The following is a 16,716-nucleotide window of genomic DNA, read 5'->3' on the forward strand; positions in this document are numbered from 1 at the left end:
TCCCTCGGAATACAATAGGGGCGGACATTTTCGACTGCTACACCGGCATAAATAAATGGGTCTTCGATTCCTTGTACGATACTATCATGGAGCCATCTAGGAGAATGGTTCTGCTTTAGGAAAATGTAAAATCACATCGACCCGAAACTGCAAAGTCATCGGACTGATGAACAGAATTGATGCATAAAAGCTTCCGGAGTACCGGAGTTTCGCTCGCAGCTACGGGAGGAGTTTAGCCGTGGGTGATCGTGCCGTCGCAATCAATGCTCTGACTCGTATCTATGTTCCAAAAGGTCTGTGCTCACCAGCTGTGTTTGTGTCTTCAAAGCCTGTTTTCAACAAAGTTATTATGCACTGATCGACTGATCATCAAGGGCAGAGGAAGGGTGAGAAGAAAGCCTAATCCTGACAGTACCTCGATCCCAGCCCAACCAATTCTTATCTCTGCTTCAAGATTTGTGTACACCGACAACATGATTTCAGCGTTGCCTTTATCTTACGAATGGCCAAAATTGCCTTGAGAATTTATGAGAGCAGAAATGCTTGGTTAATAAGTAACTCCCACACTGTGATATACTGTATAACCCATTAATAAACAACATTATAGACACCTTCCCTTGAATGCTTGATAACCCATGTCGGCATAAATAATGATGAGTGATTGTGCGAGATCGATACATGACAATCTCACGATATTTCACCTTGGTCGGTTCAATGAATGGATAATGGCGGCTCTCTGCCTGGCAACCACGTCAACACACGGGTTGTACACCAGCTCTGTACTACACGTCTCTTGCCAACAATCAGGTAAGTTTTCGATTTTTTAAAACGAATTGAGATTTTTATTTCAACCAGGTTTGATAACCTTGGAAGATTGGGTTGTAGTGAACCTAGAAAGCTAATGAAAAGACTGTGCGAGCTACTTGTACTATCTTTAAGTACTGTTTAAGTGTGGGTATGTTGATACCAATAGCAAAGTGTCATGACAGTTATGTTTCACTGTCATTGTCAATGCATCATGTCACTAGGGAATGTACATTCATGTCGTCTCAATGTTTACGTTACCATGTTGGCGTTTGGTGGTGGTAGAGTTCGTGTTGGTGGTGGTGGAGGGTTGAAATACACTGGACACTGTTCAATTACAATCACTGCTATATTCTTCTCTGATGGCAACTGCTGTGATTATTCTACCTCAATCTCGCTGTCGCCGGAACGATAAACACCAATGGCAGAATACTTCAATCATGGTAAATGATCCATCCGAGTGACAGAGAGTCGTGTAATGTAGCTAACACATTTGACATTCCTTTGAATTGCTAAAAGATGGTTTGCTAAATCAATTTCAGCCGTTTTGTTATCACCTTTATCAACATGAAATACTGTTTCAACGATCTAAGATAGGCCTACATGCTCCGCAATGTTTTCAAGCCACCACGGCATGGCTGGATTCGCCAATCACTCGCCATCTTGGTATGATGTGGTGAACTTGGGACTCCCAGACGTTTTAGGATGGCATGAACAATTGTTACAATGCTACTGTATGTTATCAAGTGCCACTGAAATAGTTTCTTATAGTATCACCCCTATCAGCTATCGAAATATAAGCATTTCATTAGACGAGACCATTGATTCACCAACAAGCTTGTGTGACATTTTGAACTTGGCTGTTCTCATGTATTTTCTATTAGTCCTTTTCTCTTGAAATTGAACAGTGTGGCCAACTTCCCCTAGCATCTTAATGTTGTCAAACTCGGAAACATCGATTCGGGATGGGGTCTTTCACTATGAATAATGTGACCTACATGTAGCCCATGTTTTCACAAGCGCTTTGAGAATGTTGTACATTATAAAGCACCGTATAAGAACTTGCGTCTGTTAAAACCTTTTTACCAATGCATGCCGTTCACGGAGGCGCATCAATCGGTACAAACAATAGAATCTATCAATAGCATACCGGTTACGCTTTTCATAATACATTCGATCGATATGCCTAGCCTATCCTCCATAGAAATTTCACAAACAACTTTCTTGACTCTGCCAAGCACGAATTTAGTTCATTTAGTTTATGTATAGGATATACATTGTATAGCACGAGAGGCGGTGCAACGGCCTATGTTGGATATTAAAATTGCACATTTTTTAGGTTCACCTATAACACCTTATTGGCCCGATTTAGGATGATGAATCCACCAATCCCTGACCTTATCCTCCAGATTCCTTTTGAAAATTGTTGCTTTCTTCTTAATTTCAGTTGACTCACGATCAGAATGGAGCACGACCCGAAATCGTGTACATGCCCTTGCCATGTGCAATGCACACATGTAAGCACAGACAGGCCAAAGTACAATCGTATAGATAGATATTTGATGACGCCACGACAATTTGTAACACGTTGCGCGCGCACACTCTGGTTTGATCATTGCGACATCAAATTGAACCGTTACTGTATACAGCATAATTGAGACCATTTGTCACCTTTTTATCAAATCATCCGCTGTGATGTTCTCCCGGTTTACCTAGGAATGTTTTGGACCATTTCGTCTTTCAGTTAAACACTTATTGTAGGCCCTATAGCTTCTTCTTCTCATCAAACAATATGTTTTCAGCACAGCAGCAATGCCAGTAGTCGTCAGCAGACTCCAGAGGCCCCATGCACCCAAGCCATGGTGCTGATCCGGTTTGCCGAACACAAGATTCAGAGGTACCTGAACGCCATCACGAGCGTCAAGTCCATCATGAAGGTCTATGGAGGCAAATCCTTCGGGGTTGTCGACCATGTAAGTGATGAAAAAAAACAATGCTGTATACAGACAGTGTCTTGGAAATTACATGAACACTGTGTTGATGTAGCTGTCATTGGCGTAGTTCAGACAAGTGAATTCTTTTATAAACGGGCTCAGTTTAAGAAATGGGGTCTCCTTGCTTTGCAACCAGCTTACTAGGTTTGGAAATCATATCATACATGTAGGCTATAGTGATAAGGTGAATGGTGATATGTATTGACAATCCGTTATTTCCTGACTCCAGCTAAAGAGATGTGACAGCACTGGTTGGATTGATGGCTACCTGATCGGCATCTCCGTGTTCGGGGACGTTCGAGGAGCAAAGGACTGGTACCGGTCAGATGTGTTCTGTAATCAGCACGACTGGCTTGACGATACTGACATCATCGTTGTGCAGCTTAGGCAACCCGTGGTCGAATACCGTAAGTGAATCTATTTTACCACAACAATATCGTACTCCCTGCTTGGTTCGGGTCACCGAATCGGTTGGAATACTCCCTGGCATACGATACGACTAATCGAACCATTCCACGAGGAATTTCCGCCATGGGCTTGAAGTCGGCGCGTTCGGCCGCTTCATCGAGGGGATTCCTTCTGGCCGCTTCCTTCTAAACTCTCTCTATCTCTTCCAGCGGACAAGCGGTCAGTCTTCATGATGGGCAACTATATCATCAAGGACGAGATCTGTTTCCAGAGTGAGTTCATGGACAAGGTCAACCCGATCTTCAAGGGATCAGGAGGCAATGTACTCGCTGATACAACACCTGAGAGACTGCATGGGAACTGGAAAGCGGGCCGCTTCTACTTGGTGCAGTTTCCAAATGAGGCTAGCCTCCACCAGTTGGAGAACAATGGTATGTAGTTGTGAGATATTTTTGGTCTGCAATTTAGATTCTACTAGAGCGCTTCCCAATGCCGTCAACGCGGCAGCAAAATCACATTTGGGCCGCAGCAGATATGTGGTCAACAAATTACCTGCTAATTGGTTGGAAGGGGAGGTACAAGCAAGGCGCGAACCTCACCAAAGGTTGATTCTTGATTACTGGGTTGCATATGTGTAAATATTATTTCTGTATTTCAGATGAGGTGATGGCGGCAGATGAGGTTCTTAAGAAGACTAGCTGCGCCTGCACCGTGATCCTGATGACGGACACCAACATGCCGGGCACTCCAAGCCATCGAAAACCCAGTTACCTCTAAATACTGACAGGAATTCAGCAAAGTTTCGACTGAACTTGCTAACGTGCAACATGTTGAAACTACTGTAAATTGTACTCCGCAACATGGTGTCCTCAAGATCCGATCATTCGATCATTCGATCAACACATGACGAAACAGTATGTTTAAGGGGTTAATCCACAGGGTTACAACTATTTTCATGTTCCCCTGATGATGAGATCCCAGATTGTTTACGAGATGTGGTTTTGTCACTTGGCTCGTCTCGGACTGTTTTGGAACTTTCTCTACCATAGCCAATTGATTCGAGACGAAATTAGCAATGTCGGAGTTTACCGTCAGTTCCTTTAAAGGTCTTTGCTTTCGAAAAAAAGGATATTTGGAAAAAGTAGACCGTGATTCCTGTAGAAAGTGTAAAAATTAAATTGATGTTTATTCACTTTTATTCCGTCCATTTTATACGAATTGCACGTACTCTTTTTACTTCGGACAGTAGGTGGTTCAGTATGATTAAATCTCGACATAAATTTAAAAGTTTTTAGCGTTGTTCTTTGCCGTTAGTATTCCCTATCTCACTTACATCAGGCTGAAATATAACTGTGCCGAATCCGCCTGCAACTGCAGAGTTACCGCAACGTTTAAGCCACCGATACACTTTGTCGTTCGACCATAGCTGCACTGAAATAGTTAGCAACAACGGTATTACCGAGGCACCTGCAGTTCGTTTCGAGATTGAGATCGACGGATAGGATTTCAGGTTGCAGCGTTCCCAGATGAATATCTGAGAAGCATGGGCTGTGCATCCCTTCACAACCACTCGGTCAATTACCGGCAAATTTGGTATTCATCTGCTATAATTCAGCAACGTCGGAAAGTACTTGTTATGTCTCGCGAGAGGTGGGGACGGTTGCGTTTCATATCTGGCCCGCAAGCTAGACATTTGAATGAAAAACCGGCTTTTAACTTGGAGCCTATCCGCACCTTGATACCTATCTCGATCCCGATCGCGGAAGCAGGAAAACCAAATCTCTCTACTCCTCCGAGTTCGCACGATGCCTGAGCGGAGACGAACGACAAGAAGACGGAATACACGTACAGCTTAACTATTTATTGCAAATGTTTAAGTATAACATATCACTACATCGTTTTCCTGAAATGTGTTTTTGCACAACATGAAAATTTTCTACCAGCACTGCTGAGCTCGTTTTTGAATAAACAAAATATGATATGGTTCATTATCCCCTTAGAAGAATTCGAAACTTCTCATTTGACTGTAGACGTCACATGTGCAGCCCAGGACCAGTTGCTCAAACGGTGTGAGCAGTAAGGTTAACGTTATGTCCAAATGCTACTGCAAGTGAAATTTACAGGAACAGATAACGTTTAGTCAAGCTGACGCTGGCGCTAATTGCCTCTACGGCGACTGAGCAACTGGCCCAGCTCGTACCAACCGACTCCAACGCACCCCCTGAAATAGTTGATCGATTATGGATACTAGTGGCCTCTTGTAGGTTACCGAGGCAGGGATTGGTTCGAGCCGAGGGTATCTAGTGTGGATGCTGCTGGCAGATAGGTGGCCTCTTGTAGCTTACCGAGGCAGGGATTGGTTCGAGCCGAGGGTATCTAGTGTGGATGCTGCTGGCAGATAGGTGGCCTCTTGTAGGTTACCGAGGCAGGGATTGGTTCGAGCCGAGGGTATCTAGTGTGGATGCTGCTGGCAGATAGGTGGTCTCTTGTAGGTTACCGAGGCAGGGATTGGTTCGAGCCGAGGGTATCTAGTGTGGATGCTGCTGGCAGATAGGTGGCCTCTTGTAGGTTACCGAGGCAGGGATTGGTTCGAGCCGAGGGTATCTAGTGTGGATGCTGCTGGCAGATAGGTGGTCTCTTGTAGCTTACCGAGGCAGGGATTGGTTCGAGCCGAGGGTATCTAGTGTGGATGCTGCTGGCAGATAGGTGGTCTCTTGTAGGTTACCGAGGCAGGGATTGGTTCGAGCCGAGGGTATCTAGTGTGGATGCTGCTGGCAGATAGGTGGTCTCTTGTAGCTTACCGAGGCAGGGATTGGTTCGAGCCGAGGGTATCTAGTGTGGATGCTGCTGGCAGATAGGTGGCCTCTTGTAGCTTACCGAGGCAGGGATTGGTTCGAGCCGAGGGTATCTAGTGTGGATGCTGCTGGCAGATAGGTGGCCTCTTGTAGCTTACCGAGGCAGGGATTGGTTCGAGCCGAGGGTATCTAGTGTGGATGCTGCTGGCAGATAGGTGGTCTCTTGTAGCTTGCCGAGGCAGGGATTGGTTCGAGCCGAGGGTATCTAGTGTGGATGCTGCTGGCAGATAGGTGGCCTCTTGTAGCTTACCGAGGCAGGGATTGGTTCGAGCCGAGGGTATCTAGTGTGGATGCTGCTGGCAGATAGGTGGTCTCTTGTAGGTTACCGAGGCAGGGATTGGTTCGAGCCGAGGGTATCTAGTGTGGATGCTGCTGGCAGATAGGTGGTCTCTTGTAGCTTACCGAGGCAGGGATTGGTTCGAGCCGAGGGTATCTAGTGTGGATGCTGCTGGCAGATAGGTGGCCTCTTGTAGCTTGCCGAGGCAGGGATTGGTTCGAGCCGAGGGTATCTAGTGTGGATGCTGCTGGCAGATAGGTAGTCTCTTGTAGCTTGCCGAGGCAGGGATTGGTTCGAGCCGAGGGTATCTAGTGTGGATGCTGCTGGCAGATAGGTGGCCTCTTGTAGGTTACCGAGGCAGGGATTGGTTCGAGCCGAGGGTATCTAGTGTGGATGCTGCTGGCAGATAGGTGGTCTCTTGTAGGTTACCGAGGCAGGGATTGGTTCGAGCCGAGGGTATCTAGTGTGGATGCTGCTGGCAGATAGGTGGTCTCTTGTAGCTTGCCGAGGCAGGGATGTTGGTTTCCACATCGGTTAATGTCATGCACCCGCAGCTGCTCTCTTGCAACCAGTTGTCAGTTTGAGTAGTTGGTCCTGAAATCAGAACAAGCACGAATAATAACACCGATGTATGTGGAGAGAAAATTTAAAGAGCGAATACTTTCGGAAGGTCAGATTGGAAATGTCGGGCTCACCTGAATTATAGTATTTGAAGAAATCTTTCTCGCTCTTCCACTGACACAGCATGAAGTAGCCTGCGTCCCAGATGCCCCTGAACTTGTCAATGGCGGGGCTGGCCACAACCACGTTCGCGCCCGCTGCCTTGTAGTCCGGCAACACCTTGTTGATGAAGTCTTCGTAGAACACCTCTGGATCTTTGATAAGGAATGTACCCATGGAACAGTAGTCAAAGCCTGGGGAATCAAAAAATGTGTTTTAACAAAAACAGGCGCTTTTTAGTATTATGATTTTCAGTATTGTTTCATTATAATATAGAAGTTGCTGAAACGTTTTGTCTACACTTTGTCAATGATTACCCTGTCTATAACAGTACGACCTGAGCATGGCTTTCTGATTGAGAGTTCGTCGAATGGTATCCCGTTCGGCGCAAGACCTCATGTGATAGCTCCGATAGGAGGCCTCTCCCTGACAGTGGATGGTTCCTCCACTGTTTCCAGCTCCCTCCTCCTTCAATCTCTTCCTAAATCACCCTGTACCTACCTTTCCTAAATCCATGTCTCATTGGCACTGTGACAATGTCAGCAGAATCAAGCCAGTCATGTTGGTTGCAGACCGTGTCAGACTCATACCACCTCTTAGCCATCTGGAAGTTGTCAAACTTAATCATCCCAAGTGAAAAGCCATCCTCCCAGCCACTACCGCCAATGCTTTTGAACTGAAGGAAAGAGGTAGAAAGTAAGTATGAAGAAATGATGAAGGGACACCACTTCTAAAATGTATTGGTTCCAAAGTGCATTTGTTGTCTATGGAACATTGACACCAACAACACCAGCGGTTAGATCCTGCATTGCCTTAAATGCCTGAACTACACACGGCCCAAATTCTCGAGTACACTTACATCCTTGGCATAGCAGAATGTCTTGCCCCCGTAGACCTTCAGCACGGACTTTCTCGAGCAGATAGAGTTGATGAAACGCTGTAACATGGCTGTGGGGATTCGGACCATGATCAGACCTTTCGGTGGAGTCTTCGAATCATAAAGTTGTTGCTGAAAATGTAGAATTTTAGAGAACTCTTGAACAGTGAACATACATGAGAAAGAAATCTGTAGTGGCATTAGTTGCAGGGAGAGCAGTGACATGGTTAGAGCACCGGGCTCATAATCAGGAGGTCATTGGTCTGACATTTGGAAGCGCCATCGCTTTTTCGTCTCATCGTCCTTCGTCTTTTATATGGGACGTGTAACAGGAGTTTATTTCCTTTCACCTACTGCATTTATGCTGATACAACTGACCAAATTCAATCGGTCAGAAAAGCTTTTCTGACTAAGTGTAAATGTTCTTCAAATGCAATCTGTAACCAACAGGTGGGCTGTATAAATAAATACGAATACAATCATTCATCGATTTATTGATTTCAGCAACCCAGCATGCGTTCAAATCAAACATATATTGCTACCTGCATCCTCATGAGCTGCATCCTTCGTCTTCTCTCGAATTCCTCCATCTCAAGTCTCTCACGCTCTGCTTCTTCGCGAAGGCGAGCATGCTTGCAATCATCGTGACATGGACAGTCACACGCGTAGGGATCGTGGTCGGTCATATTGGCGGTGGCGCTGGCCATGCTTATACACCTGTAATAGACACGAGTACGTTACTTAGACACTGACAATCATGCTTGATATTTGCAATATCTTTCTCCTTTGTTAGTACCTCTCCCCCAACCTCTCAGCCCTTCGCGAACGGAAGGCGAGCATGCTTGCAATCGCTGTGGCATATGCTTAGTCTCCCCGAAAAGTGCCATAGGCCCAAGTTTGAAAATCCCGTTGAGATCCATTTCGTATGCATGTATTCGTATGCTTGAAATTCGACGTGGCAGTCTTATCAGCACTGTTAGAATATGCAACAGCTGTTTATTAAAAGAAGCAGATTCTGGCGTCTATAGTTCTGCATTTATATAGGCAATTATGGTGCAGAATAGAATTATATGAATACATTTCAATGGCATTACTTTGATTACCCTTAAACATCTATATAAGTAGCGTTGGGTGGTATGGTATAGATCTGAGCCTATTCATTTCCTTCGAGTTAAGTCCAAGGTAGGTAGGTGTTCCTTTTGTTTTGGATTTTTCTGGTATCGTCAAGTTTTGAAGTTTCTTTATGAAAGATCTTCGAGGTATTTTTAGTGTTGCAGTCTAATCATGTCGTCATGTTTGATTTCATTCATTTGCGTCCCTGTGATTCTTTAACCTTTACCCCTTTTTTTAGTTTCTCTACAGGTCGGAGGGCGTGAATCAACATGGCGGCCCCAAGGCTAGTCCTGTTTACCGTTGTTATGGCTATCGTCGTCGTGGCTTTGGCCAATGCGGCACCAGGAAAGAAGAAACGTGAGTAGAATTACTTTGCAATATACTGTTGCATCTGCCTAAATTAAACACAAGCTACATGTAAGTTTACGTAAAATGGCTCGCCTCTTGATATAAGGATAATAAGTAAGCGTTTTGATGTAGCTGACGAAGTTGAATTCCAAACTTTCATCAAGCTACAGACAATTGTCGGGAAAACATTGAAAGAAGGTTAAGTAAAGCAGCCAAATCCAAAAATTGGTAACCTTTTTGGGGCCTGTGTATAGCCATTGAGATATGTTTTATCAAATAGACTTCCATATTTTAAAGGTATTATATTTCATCATCAGTATTCTAGTTTTAACTCAGCATCGTCTAGAAAGCAGTGACTACAATTCGCTGCATTTTATGCTATCATTTGATTTACGTTGATGATGAAAAATAATTTAATGAGTACGCAAGGGCCATATGGGCAGCTTCAAATTCAAAAATGTAATATCATTTTCATTAACATCTACTTCAAAGCACAGCATCTATACGCCTAAGTAACTGCTGTCACAAAACTACAATTAAGGGACAAGATACAAGACTTAAGCTCATATGGCCTTTTTTACAAGGTATATCATACCCGGATAGTACACTGATGATGAAATGTAGTAACCTCACGTCTTCCGCCTGGCAAATCTGGGTATTGTATTCCAATCTGCATGGGTTATATATTAGTTTATATGTTATGCTTGAGGTATTTCTCAAGCTTGGGTATGCTGTCTGTACCGGACAAACAAAAGAGGTCTCCTCAACTTGACCGCTACCTGGCTGAAAGTCCGAAATTATTGCTTGAAGAAAGTGGTGAATGTCCAAAGCGAACTGAATGCCCTGTTTTGACATTTATAGCATCGCCGAAATTGGAGAATTTCGGAATTTCATCCCAAGTTCATTTGGCTAAGTTGCGCTGAAAGGGTGGATGTCGTCCTGGGTGCCGACAAATGGTACCCAGGTTCGAGATCGACTAGACAATAAGCAGCCTGGGTGCCATTACACTAAACAAACAGCACCCAGCCTATTTTTGCCTGGCTTACGGATCTTAGGGACGAGGCTGTTTCTTGCAATCTTGTTTTATCTTGTTTTGAAGTATGTATGTTACGTCGTAATCTGCTGAAACAATTATTTCTCTAAAATACACTTTAACGAGGCCCGTTTATACTTAAGTATTGTACCCGTGTTACATCATTCGTATATTTACTTGAAACACAAGAAACAGTAATATAACAAGAATATTACTTTTTATAGATTTGTTTTTGATTTTAGTGAACGCTAAACACCCTGTCGTTACGAAGATTGACAGTCCAAGTAAGAAGGGTTAGTATATGAATATATCGAGCGGCCCAGCAGAAGCGCCTCGTACTTAAACACTGCATTCTGCTTAAATACCAAATGCTTTCTCTGCGTAAATGTTATTGAGGTATTTGATTGTATGGAATTTTATTCTGACCATCCTTACTTTGCGATGGTGGCAATAACGGTTTATTAGATAGACCTTAAGAGCAAATGGGTGTACTTCGTCAGATATTCAATCATATATAGACGGCTTACGCCTTGCTTGTTTATTCAAGGCACACCGTTCGTGATTGTCTTGACGTGCATCTTGTGGCTAAGTGAAAAAGAAATAGACCTTGCAGTAGCACAGTTGTTGGCACACCTAGTAATCAGTCTACACAACATTGGTTTTGGAACTTACTGCACAGGTGTGTGTGTGTTGGGATATATTTTGTGGGTTAGTCGAAAACTTTTCAGCAACTGACCTAATGACACCAGTCAGTAAATATGAACAATTGTCATTTCAGAAACCGTCATCAAAGGAGGGAAAGCACCAATAGACCTCATGAAAAAGCTTAACAAGATGTCAAAGAAACCGACATCGCTGAAACTTAGACTAAAGGGTAAGTTAGAATGTATTATTCTCCGGGTTTTGCAAGTACGAAGGTATATTGTGTCATCAATTCCTGCGCGAATTTATTTACGACAGTCGTAAATCGTTGTTCTACTTAGTAGTAGGAAGAGGAATCAAACACATATTAAATAACCGTCGCTGATAAGAAATGTACGCAGTTCATATAATTCGTCAGCCTATTATAGCTCTAGTGCCCGTTGCACATGATAAATATTCTGAAAGGGAGCGTTCTGAGCGAAGACTTAATATCCATGGAATTATCATCATTATTATTATGTCTAGCAAAGCATTTAAACAGTACAAGTTTTTATACATGTTTGATTACATTTAGGGAAGACACCTAAGACGAAGAAGGGTGTGAAGAAGGCTGCAGATAAAGCAATAATAAAGAAGGCCTATAAAAAGAAGAAGGACCTTGATAAAATTGTAATGAAGGCGAGGAAAACGCTGTGGAAATCATTGAAGTCAGGATCCCCGAAAACGATCAAGATAGCTAAAAAGAAAGCTAAAAAAGCAAGAGAAGGCAGGAAAAAGCAGTAAAAGTAAAGGTTGCTCTGTTGTGACGGGAAGTTCTTTGGAGAGAATGCATCCCCCGAATAACTGTTAAACGTCACCCATAGCTTCGACTTTGAATGCGATGGAAAGATTCCCTTAGGGTACATGTAACTTGACATGTGTGACAGTACATTTTAGCCCCGCAAATTAGGAATAGTCTGGCTTAATTGAAGAATCCCATGTCGGCAACCGTCGTACTGCCGAGCAGTTGCCCCGAACATTCCCGAGCATAAATTATGACACGCGAAGTTTGCCGATTGCCTCATGACTAACTGACTCGAGAGAAGCATCGCCGCACTAAATATTTAGAGTCTAGACGTTAACTTCATATAAATGAACTGATTCCAAGAGAACCTGGCGATTCTGTGAGCCGGAAACTTGAACATGGAAAATGTTGCCAAATTTGTTCAACAGAATTTGTATCCATTTTGGTCGCCGTTTAAACTTAATATCAACAGTTAACTGTTAAAGTTTCATTTCTAAATTTGGGGTGATGTTTTTTGTTTGTGCGCACACAACTTTAACTGCATGCTTGATATGTACATTCAATGCAAATTTAGAAATAGGCAGTGCAAATGCAATTTGAGGATTGCCCAATACATCAACAAATATCTCATTGGGTTGCTTCAAGGTCATAATCTGATTTTGAACTTCATGTATCGGATTCAGAGAATAAAGCTTCGAAATCATGTTGTCTGTTCTCATTTGCTTTGAAGAAATGACAAGGTATTTCAAGAAGGATTGTGGAACAGTAATAGCTGAGTGAACTCCTCGCAGGTAAAACGAGTAGAGCGTAGCGAGTCTAACGACTGTTTCAGGGCTATGTATGACTGAAATATTGAAGAGTGCTTGATATTTATCTTTCTCCTTTGTTAGTACCTCTCCCCCCAACCTCTCAGCCCTTCGCGAACGGAAGGCGAGCATGCTTGCAATCGCTGTGGCACATGCTTAGTCTCCCCGAAAAGTGCCATAGGCCCAAGTTTGAAAATCCCGTTAAGATCCATTTCAATTTCAATTTAAGATCCATTTCAATCCATTTACAATATTAACTAGTTGCTTATAGAGTTGCTGTTTCAGCATCTTCGACAACAATCTTTCAAGAATCTTGTAAAGATAATAATCTTATAAGATATAATTGGAATTTTCGACCTGGGGCGGACATGCTTGCGGTCGTTTCAGACTTGAAATTCGACGTGGCAGTCATATCAGCACTATTAGAATATGCAACAGCTGTTTATTAAAATAATCAGATTCTGGCGTCTATAGTCTGCATCTATATAGCAAACTGTTTACGATGCAGTGTAGAATTATATGAATACATTTCAATGGCATTACTTTGATTACCCTTAAACATCTGTTTTAGTAGCGTTGTGTGGTATGGTATAGATCTGAGCTTATTCATTTCCTTCGAGTTAAGTCCAAGGTAGGTAGGTGTTCCTTTTGTTTTGGATTTTTCTGGTATCGTCAAGTTTTGAAGTTTCTTTATGAAAGATCTTCGAGGTATTTTTAGTGTTGCAGACTAATCATGTCGTCATGTTTGATTTCATTCATTTGCGTCCCTGTGATTCTTTATCCTTTACCCTTTTTTTTAGTTGGTCTTTAACATTAAAGATTGTACTAAATTGTTCCCAAGTATGCACGTTACCATTGACATCTACAATATCGTTGATGCATTTCATCCATGTACGAACCATTCCTTTCAAAGACTGTCCTACAATATATTCTCATATCACTATAATTGTGAAAGAGATGTTTAGTGAGGATCGTTAAAGAATGTTGAATCGAATGTACGTGCACATGCACACGAAACTGCATAAGATCTTAGATAAGGATGTTAACTGGATTTTCGACCTCAGTTTCTATTCAGTGTGTATATCATGAACCGTATATCATAAACATCACCTTGAATAATGACTTCATGATTGAAACAATCGGGCAGTGCACGTTTCCCCGCTGACTGGTGACACTCGTTGATGTATTGCTCAGCCACAATCACTTTCATATCAAAAATAGACAACATAACAGACTTTGAAAATATCAATCTTGGATTTAGAACCATTATACTGACCTTCTTGTCATTGCACAATATTGTCATCGGGTAAACTTATAAAACATCTTTAATCTACAATGTTAAATGGTTAAAACTACTCACCAGAATTCCAAAAGCTGTTGAAAAATAAAACGATATCCTTGAAGCTGTAAATGTTTACCTTGGACTGGTTGCTAGGCAAGCGACTGTCGGCCATTACAGACCAATGATAGCTTCGAGCTTACCATTGACAGATAGCCTGTCAGTGCAGTTTATCGTGGATCGAGCGACTATGGGCCGTGCAAGTCCAATGCATTCCGATCTCAATTACATGAGTCGGTTTAAAGGCAAGTTTCATCCGCGTGTTTGATTCAGATGAAGTTAGAAATCAACATGGCTGTAATGCAATAATGAGGCAAGCTTATGCAGCGAAACGTAGCATTTGTGTTGTTTTCATTTTGTGTAGACAGCAATACTGTTTTCGATTTTCAAGAAGTATTTATGAAATTAGAAAATCGCACGTTCTGGATCAAATTGTGAAAGAACGAATTTAACTTTAAGTATGAACTCATTCGGTCGTGTCGATCATAACACGAGTTTAGGTAAATGAGTTATTTCAAATCTTTTATCACATATCCCGACATCATACAAAGCCTAGTCGATCGAAACGGCCAAATGAGGACAGCGTGAAAGCTGTGGATGACAATTACCCAGTAAACCAGTAAACACCAAATGGGCCTACTGATTTGATATACTCGCTCAATTAATAAAAGATGGAAGAGTATTGTCGTCTAACATCAGTGCCTTTTTAATCTCGAGCCCAAATAGTATTTTAGTGTTCAAAAGATCAGGTTTCTAACTTTCAAAGTGTGCCATAAAATCCTTACGAACTAAAAAATAGCTTAACGTGGAAGTTACGTGCGTTCAACTATCAGATTAGACGGCTAACGAAGAGACGCGTTTGCAGAGCTTTAGCGTCGTTATAAAGTATGAAGTAGCAAGAACCTTCTAATATTCAGGTCAAGATGCCGCCGAAACCGGATGACGACGTTGCTGCTCTTACGGCTGATAACGCAATAATTCGCAGTATTCGTGAATACTCCCAGGTTAGAACGTAGTCTCGGTTCTAAATATCTCTTTTTGACAACGGTCTCATTGTCACGATATGGTGCAATTAAAGTAGGGATTCATATTCCAATTGATCATCTTCACTTAATTTGTGCGGCCTTGCATCACGTGACATAAAAAACGTCAAATCCTGAAGCCGAGGCGTTTTTGTATCAACAACACAAAAATGCGAAGTTTTCCTCAGATACTTCTAAACGGTGCTCACCGTGCAGTGCGCATAAAAGCTCTGTACATGTATAGGAAATTGTTCTTATCTACGAATCTTACACGTATTAATAATTAAGATTTAATGAATCTGTATGAGATTTTTGACCTGGGGAAAAGCTGGTTCTGTACCTCTTAGTAAGTATCGACGTTGCATTTCAGGTTGTTCATTTGTCGAGTGAGGAGGATCAATCTCGACTGGTGCGGTTACAGGTTGGTCCTGATTTCTGACATTTTCCTTATTATAGTTCTGTTTGTTCAAAAATGTCATGTACCATACTAAGCCAATACTTAAGTTATCTTCTAAAGAAGATGCGTTTCACCATATGCACATTTCCACTCGTTTGGGAAAATCTTGTAAATGTAAGATGTATTTCTATATTGGACTTCAAGAACTCCTTCTTTGAACTTCCAATGAAGATTACACATATCTGCCCTTGAAAGCTGTTCCACGGAAGTCGATGTTATCAAGATTTGTCCTGATAACTCTGCGATAAGACGTCAGAACAATGGAAATGTAGGCCTCTGTGCGAGCGGGCTTTGTTTAAAGAGTATAGACCGCGTATGATGAGGCGAAGCCTGAATTCTTTAAGCTGTGAGGTGAGGGGAAAATAACATAACGACTAATTTTTGATTAATTACAGGAGGCGATGGGCGTCAAACCCCAGGTGTGTATCGCAGAGTCAGTCCAAGCATGTGAAGATGCGCTATTTACTTGCGCACGAATTTCTATCAAACGCAACACAGGTTAATCGGGGTGTTCTGGTTCAAAAACATAAAACTAAGAGAGGTCAACCAAACGCTTGTAACTTGGGACTACAGTTGAAGTCCTGCCCTCGGTGAGAGAAGGAACTGCGACTGTACAGAGATAAACCATGCATCCTTAATCAGCCCCCCGAAACAACAAGATATTTAAATGATGATGTGCAGAACATAATTTGGCTCCATGACCTTTTCTAAGTCGATATTACATTAACCTTTACTTTCATTATTCAGGGTCAGGGCGCTTCAAACCCGTTTCCGTTCCCTAAGCATGTACTCGAGAAGGTCAGAGGTAGGTTCGACGCCAATAATGTAGTGTTTTTCATATCGCTCTGGCCAACGGTACTGAGTGGAACTCAGGAATGTGACGAGATCACATTTCCCAAAAGAGGGTGAAAGTCTTTTCTGACTTAGACTGTAGACTTATTTGCACAGCAATAGGAGCTGAAGTGAAATTCCAGATTACCGATTATTTCGTTTGAACTTTTCCGTTCTCTTACAGACAAACCTATTTACAAGAAGAAAAACATGAAGGTAATTGATGACGAAATAAGATGATTATCAAACGATGAAAAGAAAATATGTGAGACCTGCAAAAGCTGTAAAAACGACTTTACCAAGTAGACTGTAACTAAGAGTAGGCCTACTAATTCCAGATATCTTGTTCTTATCCTTTTTCCTTCCGGAAAGAATTACCATTGACTGGTTGTATCTGTGCTTTAAA

At 42.3% G+C, this 16,716-nt stretch overlaps 3 protein-coding genes across 5 annotated transcripts; 2 read left to right on the plus strand and 1 right to left on the minus strand.

The window, feature by feature from the left end:
• The first annotated feature begins 698 nt into the window (after positions 1-698).
• On the plus strand, positions 699-4,493 carry LOC135495161 (uncharacterized). Its single transcript, XM_064783618.1, has 6 exons — positions 699-807; positions 2,252-2,321; positions 2,607-2,777; positions 3,028-3,205; positions 3,416-3,637; positions 3,865-4,493. Exons 2-6 carry the CDS (start codon positions 2,268-2,270, stop codon positions 3,981-3,983), a joined length of 744 nt encoding a protein of 247 aa, XP_064639688.1. The 5' UTR covers positions 699-807; positions 2,252-2,267; the 3' UTR covers positions 3,984-4,493.
• Positions 4,494-5,046: 553 nt separating this feature from the next.
• Positions 5,047-14,182, minus strand: LOC135495160 (uncharacterized). Of its 2 annotated transcripts, none has more exons than XM_064783617.1 (6): positions 14,080-14,182; positions 8,478-8,652; positions 7,918-8,067; positions 7,560-7,734; positions 7,034-7,252; positions 5,047-6,932 (listed from the first exon to the last, which is right to left on the minus strand). In XM_064783617.1, exons 2-6 carry the CDS (start codon positions 8,640-8,642, stop codon positions 6,799-6,801), a joined length of 843 nt encoding a protein of 280 aa, XP_064639687.1. In that variant the 5' UTR covers positions 8,643-8,652; positions 14,080-14,182; the 3' UTR covers positions 5,047-6,798. The 2 variants fall into 2 exon arrangements, with proteins under 2 accessions (XP_064639687.1, XP_064639686.1); XM_064783616.1 differs by having other exon boundaries at positions 14,022-14,167.
• LOC135495162 (uncharacterized) lies at positions 8,771-12,558 on the plus strand. Of its 2 annotated transcripts, none has more exons than XM_064783620.1 (5): positions 8,771-9,121; positions 9,287-9,405; positions 10,672-10,722; positions 11,208-11,303; positions 11,646-12,558. In XM_064783620.1, exons 2-5 carry the CDS (start codon positions 9,318-9,320, stop codon positions 11,852-11,854), a joined length of 444 nt encoding a protein of 147 aa, XP_064639690.1. In that variant the 5' UTR covers positions 8,771-9,121; positions 9,287-9,317; the 3' UTR covers positions 11,855-12,558. The 2 variants fall into 2 exon arrangements, with proteins under 2 accessions (XP_064639690.1, XP_064639689.1); XM_064783619.1 differs by having other exon boundaries at positions 8,772-9,117.
• Positions 14,183-16,716: the final 2,534 nt, after the last annotated feature.

Source organism: Lineus longissimus, chromosome 10, assembly GCF_910592395.1.
Source record: "Lineus longissimus chromosome 10, tnLinLong1.2, whole genome shotgun sequence".
Taxonomy (NCBI): domain Eukaryota; kingdom Metazoa; phylum Nemertea; class Pilidiophora; order Heteronemertea; family Lineidae; genus Lineus; species Lineus longissimus.

Bases quoted from the DNA above. Each gene is read 5' to 3' on its own strand.
- LOC135495161 (XM_064783618.1), top strand. From the start codon at position 2,268: ATGGAGCACGACCCGAAATCGTGTACATGCCCTTGCCATGTGCAATGC. The intron at 2,322-2,606 runs GTAAGCACAGAC...ATATGTTTTCAG, and splicing joins GCCATGTGCAATGCACACAT to CACAGCAGCAATGCCAGTAG. The intron at 2,778-3,027 runs GTAAGTGATGAA...TCCTGACTCCAG, and splicing joins CCTTCGGGGTTGTCGACCAT to CTAAAGAGATGTGACAGCAC.
- LOC135495160 (XM_064783617.1), bottom strand. From the start codon at position 8,642: ATGGCCAGCGCCACCGCCAATATGACCGACCACGATCCCTACGCGTGT. The intron at 7,735-7,917 runs GTAAGTGTACTC...TCTTTCCTTCAG, and splicing joins CATTCTGCTATGCCAAGGAT to TTCAAAAGCATTGGCGGTAG. The intron at 6,933-7,033 runs GTGAGCCCGACA...TTCTGATTTCAG, and splicing joins CTTCAAATACTATAATTCAG to GACCAACTACTCAAACTGAC.
- LOC135495162 (XM_064783620.1), top strand. From the start codon at position 9,318: ATGGCGGCCCCAAGGCTAGTCCTGTTTACCGTTGTTATGGCTATCGTC. The intron at 10,723-11,207 runs GTTAGTATATGA...TTGTCATTTCAG, and splicing joins TGACAGTCCAAGTAAGAAGG to AAACCGTCATCAAAGGAGGG. The intron at 11,304-11,645 runs GTAAGTTAGAAT...GATTACATTTAG, and splicing joins GCTGAAACTTAGACTAAAGG to GGAAGACACCTAAGACGAAG.